The following is a 15,028-nucleotide window of genomic DNA, read 5'->3' on the forward strand; positions in this document are numbered from 1 at the left end:
TAAAAATTTTATTTTTTAACTGATAATTTTATATGAGCGTTGAAAGACTCCATCGGGGTGCGTGGAGAGAAGAGCTAGCGCGCGCTGTTTTTTTTTTTTTTTTTTTTTTTCGCGCTTTGAAGTACTCAATTTAAGTATGCGATGGTCTGAACGTGAACGTGAAACGAGCAAAATAAACTAACTTGTTAATTTTCTCGAATCTATTCCTATACAGGACCTTGCCAAAAGCGGAAATTTGGTTATATGTGAGTCATTCGGAAACTTGAAGTTACAAAGATAAGATTTTGCAGAGATCGCGGATACAGCGCCGAAAGTCAAGTTGCTAGTGTGATCGACTATCGCACATGGGTGAATTATTCCGCGGCTGTTATATATATTGATACACGCAAGCGAAAATGCGTTGAGCGCCTCGCAGCATTGTCAAGATAGAACAGACCATATCGCTCTTATCGAGTCGACGCTTTCACTGCCGCGTGAGAAAAATAAGCATGCATGCAGGTCAATGGAGATGATCCGGGTACGTGGCCTCGCAAACTGATAGGAGCTATTCTCCAGAGAGCTCTCAAACTCCGTTAGCAGAAGATATGCGCCTGATACGTACGCAGTCTCGTTGGGTGACAGTGCGCAAGACATGACTTGTTTAAACGATTGCGACTGCGTGGTAACACTTGCAGGCAGCATGCACGAAGGAAAAGAGACTGTACGGACGACACATTTAATTGTAATGGAAATGCTTTGGTATATCGCGCACGATGTTTTTGTTCGTGCTCCTTGCGGCAGCATGTCCAGCTGGCGAGTACGTATGCAAAAACAAAATAGGTATGGGGCAGCTGTTTTAATCTTTGCAACATTTCTTATTTAGATTTGAACGAGTCGGCAGCAGAACAAATCTATGCAGCTTGCAATATAAATGTGCGCGTTATTCTTCTCCCCTATCACAGGGCGAGGGTCAGTTTCAATTCTATATGTATGTTTGCGCCCGAAAAGAAAGATGGTTTTTATAATTTCGCGTTCAATGCCGCTCTTGAACAGTAGTGGAATTTGTCTATTACTCGGCTCTTTAACATTAAGTACAGTTACAACATTAAGATGACGAAAATGTCATAGCAGCTACAGTTTTGACATATATATATATATATATATATATATATATATATATATATATATATAATACAGGGTGTTTCAGCAAACACTTTCAAAATCAAAATTCGTAAAGGTTGCCTGAGGCAGGTAGCACAATTTTGAGCTGGTCTACTCGAAGAGGCGGACATTACTTACACAAGAAATTGAAATGCATAATCGAATAATTAACCAACATTTACTAATTAAGTTTTAACTAATTACCTGATGGTCCATATTGCAATTTACAAATTGTAGCCGTGGAGTTCGCAAGGCGGATCCACTTGGAACGAATTCTCGGGATGACACCAGTTTCGAGACGCGAATTCCCGAACTTTGCGGAAAAATGCATTGGCGTTCCAGTTCGCATCTTAACAAACCGTCGCTTTATGCATTGAAGCACAAGACTAACTGGAACGCCAATGCATTTCTCCGCAAACTTCTGGAATTAATATCTCGAAACTGGTGTCATCCTGAGAAATATTTCCAAGTGGATCCGCCTTGCGAACTCCACGGCTACAATTTGTAAATTGCAACATGGGCCATCAGATAATTATTTAAAAACTTAATTAGTGAATTTTTGTTGATTAGTCGATTATGCGTTTCAATTTTTTGTGCAAGTAATGTCCGCCTCTTCGAGTAGACCGACTCATTAACTAGAATTGGGCTATTTGCCGCAGGCAACCTTAAATAAACTTTGAAAGTATTCGCTGAAACACCCTGTTTATTAAATTATGGGGTTTTACGTGCCAAAACCAGTTCTGATTATGAGGCACGCCGTAGTGGGGGACTCCGGAAATTTGGACCACCTGGGGTTCTTTAACGTGCACCTAAATCTAAGTACACGGGTGTTTTCACATTTCGCCCCCATCGAAACGCGGCCGCCGTGGCCGGGATTCGATCCCGCGACCTCGTACTCAGCAGCCCAACACCATAGCCACTGAGCAACCACGGCGGGTACTGAAACATCCTGTATATATATATATATATATATATATATATATATATATATATATATATATATATACACGTTTTTCTGGATGTGTGGTGCTGTGCTCAAATGTAGCTGGTTTAATGCCCAACTGCGACGACCATGTTCTGATGAAGGGCGGAGGGCAATAACGCGCGTATGCTAAAGCTATAAAGTGTGCTATACTATGAACTCTAAAGTGTAAACAAAAGTGTAAAAGTAAACTATAACTATAAAGTGTGTTAAAATTATAAAGAATCGCAGGTGAGGGTGTCATACGGCGCACTTTTGATCGCGCTTGGGATCGGATTTTTCGGTCGCGATTGGCTTCTTTTCGCGAGCTGCGGAAGGGAGCAAATCGCGGTCGAGAATTGCGATCCGGATTGGGCTCGATCGCGATCGAAAATGCATTGTGTGACACCGGCAACACTTGAGCTTTCCACTGCTACATGTTACGTGCTACGCTATGTAGCAGTGTAGCTCCCTACTCCCCCCGACAACCTCCGCATCAGAAAGAAAGAAAGAAGAAAGAAAGAAAGAAAGAAAGAAAGAAAGAAAGAAAGAAAGAAAGAAAGAAAGAAAGAAAGAAAGAAAGAAAGAAAAGGAGATAGATACCGAAAACGTGCACTCGACCATGGCATCCTAATCGCGAGCGGCAACAAGGCTTGCTTTATGACTTGGTAAAGAACGTGGCCAGCACATCCAATCCGATCCAGTCCAGTCCATTTGTGACGCCATCTTATTCTGGTGCGGTGTTTTACGTGCGTCTGCCGCCTCCGTTCACCGACGTCGTTTGACAGCCGAGGCAGACATGAAGCACGTGGAAGAAGCGGCCGTTCGCGCGGTTGGAAAGGTTCTCAATGACCGGAGCCGACCGCTGAAGGAACGCTTTCGAGCGCTATTCACGCTGCGCAACTTGGGCGGCCAGTGTGCGATCGAGAGCATCGCCAGCTGCTTCACGGACCCGTCGGCGCTGCTGAAGCACGAGTGCGCCTACTGCTTGGGCCAGATGCGCGATCCCCGCGCCATCCCGACGCTCGAGAAGCTGCTGAGAGACGAGAAAGAGGAGGTGATCGTGAGGCACGAAGCCGCCGAGGCGCTCGGGGCCATCGCCGAGCCTCGAAGCGTGGATATTCTGCGCGAATTCGCCGCCGACCAGACGGCCGTCGTGGCTGAAACGTGTCAGCTTGCGCTGGCACGCATGTCCTGGCTGGCTAGCGCCGAGAGCAAGCTCGATGCTTTTGCCGACAGTCCGTACAGTTCCGTGGATCCCGCGCCGCCGCTGCTGCCGGACGACGGGGGAGGCGTCGAGGATCAGGCGCAACGTCTGATGGATAAGTCGGCGCCGCTGTTCGAGCGCTACCGCGCCATGTTTTCCCTGCGGAACGAAGGCAGCGAGCCGGCGATACGGGCGCTGGCCGAAGGGCTTCGCTGTCCGAGCAGCGCTCTGTTCCGCCACGAGGTCGCGTACGTTTTGGGCCAGGCGAGGCACGAGGCCGCCGTCGAGCGGCTTGCCGAGGTCCTGGCCGACGAACAGGAGTGCGGCATGGTGCGTCACGAATGCGCCGAGGCGCTCGGCTCGATCGCCACGGGAGATTGCTTCGAGATGTTGCGCCGCTTCGAGGCCGACGAGGAGCCGCTGGTGAGGGAGAGCTGCGCCGTGGCGCTGGACATGTGCGAGTACGAGAACAGCTGCGAGCTGCAGTACGCCGACACTCTGCTCAAGGTGCAACCAGAGGCTCTCATCTGAACTCTTTCCCCCCCCTTTCGTGTTTGTTGCGTCGCGATGTTCCCCGAACCTCCACCGGCCGTTTCGTGTGATTTGATTACCCCCTTGCTTTGAATTTACGGCACGCGATGGTACCGAAGTTCGCACAGTACGCAGTCATCGATGGCATTGCATTTAATGCTTGTTTTGTCTTCACATTTGATCATCTTTCACACAAATGCGCAGTGTTATGCTCGCTCTGAAATTGCCTTGTGCGTCAAGTTGTTGCTTAAACCCAAGTAAATCTGAGTAGTAATGTTTGCCGATAATGTTGCATCAAAGGCATGTGTTGGGATTGAGGTGTGCATAAGCTGCTGAAATTGAAAGTAGTGCCTGGTTTCAGCTTTTGATGAGACTCGTTACCACCAGTTCATACGAGAGTGTGTTCGTGTGTATCTCCGAAGGGTCAGGCGCACATGAGAATGTCAGACCTTTGATAGTCGACAGGCATGGCTTGCACTACACGTCCAACTTAAACATGCCGCGCACATAAAGGGCCCCTGTGATGCTAATAGATTGTGTAGCTTTTATTAGCTGTTTGCCTAAAATGTGCCCTCACAAAGCCTCAATTGCCATGAAGGCATTGGAGTAGTTAATATATTAATTTTCTCTCACTATGTTTGTTCCTTGCACACTGCAGCATCGATTTCTTTCAGTGGTTGTGATGCATTATGCTCCTTACTTTGGTTAGTTGGGCATGCATTCTGCACATGTTTTTCACATACATAATGCATGTGTGACAAACAGTTGCAAAAATGCAGTGCATTATAATATATGCAACCATTTCACCTAGAAAGCAACCAAAAAATTAGATTTTAAGATATCCATAGGATCATGTTGTGACATGGGGGGCTATTACAGGGGGCATTGCTTACCATTTTTAGTCAAAGCAGATTTGGTTAGTGCCCCTTTCATGTTTCACTCCAACCCCCTTTTTGTTTTTCACCAATTTTAGAGCTAAAGGTGGCGTAACCCATCCTAACTTATTTTGGCAGCTGCTCACACTTTTTTCTCACAAAAGAGCTGAGATCAGCGAGCCTTGCTCAGCTGAGCCAAGAAATGACACCATTGGAAAGAACAAGCACCCATTGTGGCAATTAAGCCACCTTGATATTGTAAGTTCCTGGTACACATTTAGGAAAGCGCTGTTCTTATTGGTAGCAACCTGTGTAGCAACCTCTGGCAGCAACCTCTGGGCAAGTGAAATGTGGAGAAAGGTGCTTCGTTTCTATCTGGTTCTGTTTTTAAGGTAGAGTAACTTTCTATTACGCAGCAGAGTTATGCTGCGTACTCGGGGGGGGGGGGGGGGGGGCTCTACAAAGCATTCCCTGTAACGTTATGCTTTACTGTCAGAGTAATGTCGCAGGGCTCCCTTCACATTGCTGTTGTTTGCACCATGAGGAAGTAGTGACTGGAAATATGTCACATTGATGAGCTAGCCCTTGTAAAATGTGCGAGTTTGTTTGGCTCACAAACTTGTCTTCGTTATAAGTGGCATTCGACAGTTGTCATTGTTATTCATTTACATTCTCGCTGGCACATCACAGGTGGCTTCATTTTGCACTAAATGTGACGGGCTAGGCTACGTGAATTTGAGGCTGTGGAGGGGAGGAGTGATTTATTAATATTTTTAAAATTTATGATACCTTAGAGGCCCTGTGTAGGAGGCTTCAGTAAAGGGTTTGACAGTAATATAAAGGTAATTCTTTTTTTTTTATTCAATACTACAGACCAGCACAGGTCCAAGCAGGAGAGGGAAACATGGTAAAAGATCGAAATACATACAATATAAACAGTACAATAGCACCAGAAGCCACCACACATGTGTAACAGTACAAGAATTGTTTTTTTTTTTTTTTTTTTGAAATCCAGAATCGCTAATACACAGCATCAATACAATTTTAACGCCTTACACTTAACACACCAGTTGACAGAATCGCAGAATTTTAGAAAAGTGTATTCCACTACGAGATCGACCTTAATGCAAGAATACAACTCATAAACACAAAATTATACACGACTGGTAGGTGTAGCAAAAACAGACAAAAACAAGAATTTTTAGTGTAATCTTGCACTGCAATGCTTGTTTGGTAGAAGACAGTTGGTGCATTGCCTGTCAGATATTTTTTGCAATGACATTGATGCCACTGCTACACAGGTATTCGACCTCCCAAACCTTTGGATGATTTTTATGGAAACACAGGAATACCAAAGTATATTGTGCACAGACAGCTTTGATAAGCACTGTGAAATTTTCTGAAATCAGCATAATGAATACTAGCAATCATAAAGCTAACTTATGGCTGTTAAGTGCAGCATAGGCATCCTGTTTGTTATCTTCAGCTTGCATTGCCTTGCTTAATATGTTTGCAGATGCCCACTCGAAGTCTGTTGTGTATGTTCACATTATTTCTATGCCTCTATAATAATGACTATTTGATTAATTAAACAGCATTTTCACACACTGGACAGCGTTCACATGTTGCTTTTTGCTGCTTCGCTGTGGCAGTGAAGGGCTGCAGCGTCATGTCATGCCCAAGCGTCGCTAGAGACAAACACGACTTGCCGGCAAGTTTTCACTTAATATAGTTACCGGTTATGCTGATGTGGTCGGTCTCCCGTTTGCCATGTTTCCTGTAATTGCTGTGGAAGCGGTTCTGATACTCGGAGGGCAGCCGAGATCTAGTCTTGGAATACGCAGTGGGTTCACATTGTACCAAATGTTGATCTGTGTAAGTTAAGGCTAATAGGTAATGCATGATGTAAACCTGGAGCACTGAACAAAACAAGCAGTATGTGCGTGACATGAATACATCTAATTCCTCTGACACGGCTATCGAGTGCTGTAAGTTTTCACCTTAGAACTGTGTCAATACGTTTAGCAGTGCAAGATTGTATTGGGAAGCATCCTGGTTCATGAAAGGCTTTCATCCAGTTGTTGAAATAATTGTTCCGGCTTGTGGAATATTGAATTGGTGACTGCTGAAGGGCCTAAACTGCCTTAGTCAGGTGGTGAACTCTGTTTTGATTCCCCATGCCATGACCTTTCCCTCTCCGGTTTGAAATCTTCAAGGTTTGGTGCAGAGTCGGCACATGGTAACACATTCCTTTGATCTGTAGATTCCTGCACAACTTTTTTGACGAAGTATTCTAAACACACATTGTAAATTGGTCTTGTTCAGCAAACTTCATTTTTTAAATTTTGCATGACATAGTGTACTGTGGGACACCTCGTTGGAACAGTGAGTGTTGACGAATCGACATCTGTTAAACTAGATTCACTTAGAATATGAGCCCCATAATTGTTGAACACCGGTAAAAAAGACTAACCTACACATGGTTTTTACCTGATGCCAGCTCCATAAGTTGCCCCTGTAATCTGCAGCTAGCTTGCAAAGGGTACTGGTGTGTTTTAAGTGCCAACCACAGTGCTAACACTGCAATGTTGTAATGCTTCCTGGATCTGGAAAGAGCATTGCTTTAATGCCCAAGTGAAAAGATGTAATTCTCCCCATCACGCCATCATGCGCAGTAAACCGAATATGTTTATGTACATGGAATGAGCTGTTGGTCAGTCTAAGAAATGCTACTTTGGCTAAATGAATGCTGCAGAAATTGTAGGCGTGCTCTAAGTGTGCTTCAATATGAGTCATAATTTGTGATCATATCACCTCCTCGACACTCAGTACACTTCCTGCATCTTTTTTTTTTTTTGGTCACGTTTCTGGATGTGAGCTGGTGTTGTGTTGCACAAAAATGACGCAACTTCAGTAGTTAATGCCACATGTGGCAGCAGATGGAGGGGCACCCGCATGAAGATACGTGCCAGCTTCTTCACCGTGGAGTTGATCTTTGTTATTGAACAAGCAGGAAAACTGAACTCTGAAACCGTTGTTCTTTCACTCTGTAAACATGCCGAGGTCAACAAGCAGCCTTAAGAGTACACCTGAATACATCGCATATGGAATGTTCGTTGAAAGCATCGTTGTGCGTGGGTATTGTGGGGTCGTACACTGTAGCCTGTGTTGTAGGTAGCTGTGCAGTTGTGTTTTCATCATGGTCAGATCACATTTTTTCAGATATATAGAACAGCCTGCCTTACCTTAATCTGTGGCTGTTCTGACAATCTCAACTTTCTCTGTTGCTAACACTCTGCTGTACAAAGGCTATAAGCAGGGCTGGTTGGCTTTACATTAAACATGGCCTACAGGGCAGACGATAAGACAAAAGATTGAGTATAAACATATGTTGTGTTTGCGTGCCATTTGTCCTGTTGTCTGCATTGTTCACCATGTTGCACCTTCATGTTTTTTGAAACGCATTGCTCCGAGGGACAACACAACAAAAATGATGAGCAATTTGGAGCAGATAAAGAAAAGGGTGTTGAACCTCTCTTTGGCTCATCAACTGCGGAACCTTCTTGGGTTTCTTGTTCTCTGACGGTCATCATGAATCTTGAGAGTGCACTTTTGAATCTGATGTGAATGGTGCCTGTGCCAAACTTGAGAAAGTTGTACTTCTAAGAAAAAGCTCTTTTATTGGCCACTACTTTACAAAAGTGTCAAATGTGTGATGGCAGCATTGAGACGCATTTACCTTGTGCCAGAGCATTTGTGTTGTATCTGTACTGCGTGAGTTCTGTATAACACAATTATCTGTTATGCCTTGGACTGGAGCTATTGGTAATGGCTTTGTTACAGCACATTAGCTACTAGAAAAAAGAAAGCTGCTATTGACCAGAACTAGAATGAATATGTCTGTAGTTGGGTGGATGACACCTTTCCCTTTCAGTAACTATAATGAAGCAGTCATGTCACCTTGGCTGTACAGCTGTTTAAAAAAAAAAAGCAAGGTGGTGGAGGGGGGTGGGGGAGAGTGTGATCAGTAGAGTGCTATTGCTTTTTGCATTATTTTATCTGTCATCCCTTTTATAGTTGAATTTGTTTCCCTGCTGCTGTTGCACCTTTTGCCAGGCATTTTTCACTCTTTTCAAGCTTAGGGTAATGTGGCACGTGCTATGGTAGAAGTAGCCTGCTTTTAATTAGCTGACGTGTGAATGCATCATAAGACTTCACAGGCTTAAAATTTCAGTTAATATACACATATTTGCTGCCTATTCTATCTGCTTAGCATGTCATGTGCTCATAACATAATAGCGATGTAACTTTCACCACACAGGAATAAATTTCAGGCCACCTCATGGGAGTCATTGCTCATGACTAGGAAAAGGAAAAATGCCCATCTTCGATTCTTTCATTTTGTATGAATTTTTTTTATGTCTGTATGAATTTCACCAGAACAATGTTGTAACATACTACCAGAGGCGAGTAGCCAGGAAGTGGCACACCTGGCACATGCCCCCCCCCCCCCCCCATCAAAATTTGTTAGTTTGTGGCCTGCCCAGCCCCCCTTCCTCCCTGTCCCCGATCAAGTGCGTGCTTACCCCTAAAGAATTTCTCGCTATGCCACTGCATACCACACACTGTTCACTGAGGACAGCTCCTGGCAACAGTTGTATTTTGAAAGCCGGTTAAATTTGCCCAACTGCTGGAGGTCTATGATCTAGCCTGGCTACCTTGCTGAGGATTATTGGCACCAGTCTTTTAACAATTTACTTTTTGAATTTGCAAGACATGAAATTGTCACTGTCCTTTATAGCCATTGCATAGCAGAATGGGTTTTTAGCTTCTAAACAAAATATTGGCAGAGTAAAAGTAGTTAAGTTTCTCATTGAGCTCTGGACAAAAACAACTAAAAGGTCAAAAGTTAAATGAGAGGTGATGGCCACCTTTGAATCAGCTCATTCACTACATTCTGCACTGCACCCTGTTTGGGGCAGCGTAAGAAAAGAAAACAAAAAATGTGAGTCTGCAACTAAATTGAACACTTCCAGATGACATGAAGTAATGATCCAAGTCTTTCTGGTGGCATTGGCTTGTGTTATTGCAACCTCCAGCAGCTGTGCTGTAACTCAGGTTTAATGTTAAGAGTTATAAAAGTGTTGTCTGAATGAATGTTTGAATATTTATTGCATAGAAGGGTACTATATCTGCCAAATCATTTATAGCAACTGTAAAGAGCAATTGTCCCAATAAACAACACTCAATATCAAGTGTGGACTTTGACTTCATTTCCATGGGAAACTTGATATTATGATCCGTTACTAAAGTTGGGACCTGGTGTCACCGGCATTATTTGCACATCATGACATAAAAGAATTTGCTGACATGCTGCAGCAAGAATGCTAGGTATCATGGCACTGTCCATAAGAAAATTGTGTTGTGGGCAATACGATGTGCTGCCAGTATTTTTTCTTAGTTTTAAAGGGCTTGGACCAACGCTTAAAAAATTGCAAATGTGACAATACTGCTTTAAATGAGGCTGACGTCTCTGCACTTGCTAAAATAAATCTAAAATCTCTGCGTCCCTGCTATTTCATATTTTATCCCAAATTAGTTAACTGACCACAGAATTTGCATCTTAACAATACAGTTCAGCACGAGCGTAGTGATAATGGCATTACTTGTCAAGTGAAGTACATGTTGCTGTAACTGCAGATGCTCGTATTGGATGCAGTGCGCTGCTTTCCACCGCGATTACGTTTTAGCGTAAGTGAAGGCAGTAGCCACCACTTTCGTTCAATGAGTGGTGACGGTCGCAAAGGAAGATTGCAACGCGTGAGGTCGCAAAGGAAGATTGCAACGTCAGTCATTTCTTCTTAGCCCGGTTCGTTCTTTCGTGTTGCCAGTGAATTCTAAATGCCACAGTTTTGGCTCTGCTGTGCAGGATGAACTACCAGCACCAATGGAGCAAAAGGCAGCTGTGAGCTTTTACGCCATGTCACGTGGGAAGGTCGACAGCCTAGCCATGCATTCCGGGGGGGGGGGGCTCAGTGACACGTTGCGTCATGGTCCCATTAAGGAAGGGGAGGAACTAGGAGGGGGCGTCACGTGATGAAATTGAATTGATTCTGGGGTTTTACGTGCCAAACCACGATTTGATTATGAGGCACGCCGTAGTGGGGGACTCCGTATTAATTTTGACCACCACAGTATCTTTAACGTGGCCCCAATGCACGGGACACGGGCGTTTTTGCATTTCGCCCCCATCCAAGAGCGACCCCCGCGGCCGGGATTGATTCACGCGACCTCGTGCTTAGCAGCGCAACACCATAGCCGCTAAGCCACCGCGGCGGGCGATGAGATTGAGCCGAAAGAAAGCCGGCCCATCACTTGATCATGTCGCATTAGGTTTTAGTGCCCCCCACCGCCGCGCTCTTCCACGGGTTCGACAGCAACGTGCGGCTGTCGCACGCTCAAACGAAGAGAAATGTGAACGTTACAAGGAACGACCGAAGTCGCGTACGCATATCTGGAGAAAACGCGCGCAGTGTTTGGCAGAGGGCGAGAAGTAAGTTCATCGATTAAATGCTACCGGGGACTAAACATACTGGTCCAAGTCTGCCGAGCGCTGCCGAGACCATGGAAAAAAGGTCGGGTCTTTGAAGTCACCTGTTGGGCCGACGTTTAGAGGCACAGGACAAAGAAAAGACCAACTGGACATATTTGAAACGGCTCCACAGAAGAAGACGAGCACGGAATGACATTACGAACATAAGCGCCGCCATCTTCAGGGCTGGCTTGCGAAGGCTGGCTGCTTGACGTCATGCTGTGCAGTGGGCGCTCTTACACCGACATTCAGTACGCAGCAGCGCCGCTGGCCTTGCCTCGCTAGTCTCCCAGCTGGGCTCAACTCTAGTCGGGCGCAGCTTCCAGCAGGCTTGCGGCGCTAGCCTCGCAGCCGGGCCCAACTCTACTCAGGGGGAAACGCGACATAAAAGAAGGTCGACTGGCGCAAGAGAAGAGAGATAGCGGGGGCTCAGCCGGCCGGAAGGGAGAGAGGATGGGCCGTGCGCTCAAAAAGTTGTCGCTGTTTCACCCGAAAGGCGAAGCATCAATTGCGATAGCAAATTTGTAGAGAGCTATACGGAGTAATGATAGTAGCTTTATCAGCTGTATGAACTTGGACATGCAGCAGCACCGGCAACACGCAGAACTGTTGTCGACGCCGTCGGCGTTATGCCCGCGTTCGCACAAAACGCGTGCGGCGTTGGTGACTGTTGCCGGAGCCTCTGGGGGCGGCTCGGTTTTCGACTACATCAGAACGGGACACTCGTCGAGCTGCGTCGGAAGTTTTTACCACCTTCTCGCCTCACAACGTTTTTACATAAATACGCACTTGGTGCCGCAGCTAAACGCCGCCTCCCCCCCCCCCCCCCCACTCCCCGCCTTTCGCGCGTCGGAAGAAGGTGCGTATGCGCTATTGTAAAGGAGGAAAGAGACGCCTACTTCTGCAGCCCTTCAGGGAGCACGGCGCAGAACGCGCGTTTGCTGTCCGACGTGCGTTCGCTCCCCGTGAAAGCGCGCGTCCCTCGCACCATTTCACTCGCACATACAGCGTCCGGAGCGCGGCGACGATTTCATCGACGCTGACGTCATACGGAACCTCACGGCGACGGCGACGGCAACGGCGACGCCGACGGCAGAAATCTGCTTTGGAGTGTCCATATAATTGCTATCGCAATAAAAATATGAGGACGTTCGAGCCAATGGTGATGAGTTTTATTGCGATAGCAATTATATGGACACTCAAAAGCAGATTTCTGCCGTCGCCGTGAGGTTCCGTATGACGTCAATGGAGATGAAATCGTCGCCGCGCGCCGAACGCTGTATGTGCGAGTGAAAGGGCCCGAGGGACGCGCGCTTTCACGGGGAGTGAACGCACGGCGGAGAACAAACGCGCGTTCTGCTCTGTGCTCCCTTAAGGACTGCAGAAGTAGGCGTCTCTTTCCTCCTCTACAATCACCATATATGTAGAGCAAACGTGCCTTCTTCCGACGCACGAAAGGCAGTGGGGGGGAGGGGGAGGGAAGGGAGGCGACGTTTAGCTGCGGCACCAAGTGCCTATTTATATCAGAGGCTCCGCCAACAGTCACCAACGCCGCACGCATTTTGAGCGAACGCGGGCTAAACGCCGACGGCGTCGACAACAGTTCTGCGTGTTGCCGGTGCTGCTGCATGTCCAAGTTTATACAGCTGATAAAGCAAATATCATTACTCCGTATAGCTCTCTTCAAATTTGCTATCGCCAATTGATGCTTCGCCTTTCAGGTGAAACTGCGACTTTTTTATTGCGATAACAATTATATGGACACTTCAACCGGATTTCTGCCGTCGCCGTGAGGTTCCGTATAGATAAAATCTTTGCCGCGCGCCGTATGCCCGAGCGGAAGCGTGCGGGGACGCGCGCTATCACAGAGAGCGAACGCACTCAATCTCCCACGCGCAAGCAAGGAAGTGGGAAGCCAGAGGGAGCGGGGGGGGGGGCGCACTTCTACTCGGCCAACAACCGCGCTCGTCGCTCGCCCGCACCGTCTCTTATCTCCACAGGGCTCTGACCTTTGTATGCGCTGTGCATTCGCCGCTCAGTTTCCGTTGAGGCGATAGACGGCACGTACCTTCGCCCGCTGCGGCGTATGCGCTTGCTGCCAGCGTTTTGACGGTCGTTGTCTGCAGTCATTCAGTGTGATCTATTCATGTTTGTGCGCGCTCACACCACGCTTGTTCATTCAGTTAGTAATAGTCGGGCCACGCTACACATGCAATGCTGCCCGGATCGGCAGTGCAGCGCTACAGGTTTGTCCCTTCGCACGCGCTGCCCACGGGAAGCGCTTCTGATCAACACCACCGTTTCACACGCGCCTTCTCGTGGTCATCGAGTCTCTCTTCAAGTCGGTCTACTTACACCGCAGCACACCTGCTTACTTAATCAGCTCATGTTTACTACAATCATATTGGTACCAAAGCCGCTCACCTTACTTCGTATGACATTGCTGTGTTGCTATCGCATTCATTGCTTCGCCCTTACGGCGAAACTGTGACATTTTAGGGGCGAAGCTCCTTATAGCGGCACCCGTTCCGTCCCCGTCGTAGTAGTAGTAGTAGTGTGTAACCAGTCTGAGAAAAATGAGAAAAAAATTCCGAAGTTGTGTCCGTAGCGCGGAATCGAACCAGGGACCCCTCGCTTCCGAGCGCGCGGCGTTAGCCCACTACGCCACGAAGCGGACATGGACGAACGCACCACGATGGCTATAAATACCCAACATTAACGAAAGGCCGCGTTCTAGCGCGTTTCTAACGCGTTTGTGCTAGCGCGTTACGGCCCGTGTAAGAAGCTGGTGTAAGACGCTGTGGCCTCTCCACCTTACCTTCAACGCGTTTCGAACGCGCTGCCCAAAGCGGTGGCAAGTCAAGTTGAAGTCGAGGAGCGTTTATGAATACGGGGGTATACTCTCTCAGCAGTCATGTGATGGCGTCGGCAAACGCGGTGCACGTTCCGGCATGTGTAAATGGCTGCGTAAGACGCTGTGGCCGCTCCCCCTTACTAGAGAGTACTGCACGTTTCTAACGCGTTTGTGCTAGCGTCCCTTAAGCGGGAGATCCGATGATTCCCTCCGGAGCTTCGCCCACTGATCATCATTCACCTCGTGGATCTGCTGTCATTTTTTTTCTACACGCGGACACGATCGTCGGGGACCTAGCCCTTAACAGCTTCGCTGTAAAAAATCATGACCCATTTCACTCTGTGAAGGTGGATGACCAGCGAAGCTGTTTATCGCACGACACAGATGTGACACAGAATGTTGAACAAAGGTACGAACATATTTATTGTCCTGATCGGTGGTCATCGTGACGATAAGGACGCACACACATTCGCGTACCACCTCTGTTTTATTGCGATAGCAATTATATGGACACTCCAAAGCGGATTTCTGCCGTCGCCGTGAGGTTCCGTATGACGGCAACGGCGATGAAATCGTCGCAGCGCTCCGGACGCTGCATGTGCGAGTGAAAGGGCGCGAGGGACGCGTGCTTTCACGGAGAGCGAATGCACGCCGGAGAGCAAACGCGCGTTCTGCGCCGTGCTCCGAAGGGCTGCAGAATTAAATAAGCGTCTCTGTACTCCTTTACAATCACCATATATAGAGAGCAAACGCGACTTTTTCCGTCGCGCAAAAGGCCGTGGGGGGACGGGAGGGAGGGAGGGAGGGGAGGCGACGTTAGCTGCGGCACCAAATGCGTATTTAATATAAAACATGTCACAGTTTCGCC

The 15,028-nt window shown here is 47.2% G+C and overlaps 1 protein-coding gene across 1 annotated transcript; it reads left to right on the forward strand.

Annotated features, from left to right (window-relative positions):
• Window positions 1-2,753: 2,753 nt before the first annotated feature.
• Window positions 2,754-9,969, forward strand: LOC119450628 (deoxyhypusine hydroxylase). Its single transcript, XM_037714131.2, has one exon. It carries the CDS (start codon window positions 2,901-2,903, stop codon window positions 3,837-3,839), a length of 939 nt encoding a protein of 312 aa, XP_037570059.1. The 5' UTR covers window positions 2,754-2,900; the 3' UTR covers window positions 3,840-9,969.
• The last annotated feature ends 5,059 nt before the right edge of the window (window positions 9,970-15,028 follow it).

The sequence above is a fragment of the Dermacentor silvarum genome, chromosome 4 (genome assembly GCF_013339745.2).
Source record: "Dermacentor silvarum isolate Dsil-2018 chromosome 4, BIME_Dsil_1.4, whole genome shotgun sequence".
Lineage (NCBI taxonomy): Eukaryota > Metazoa > Arthropoda > Arachnida > Ixodida > Ixodidae > Dermacentor > Dermacentor silvarum.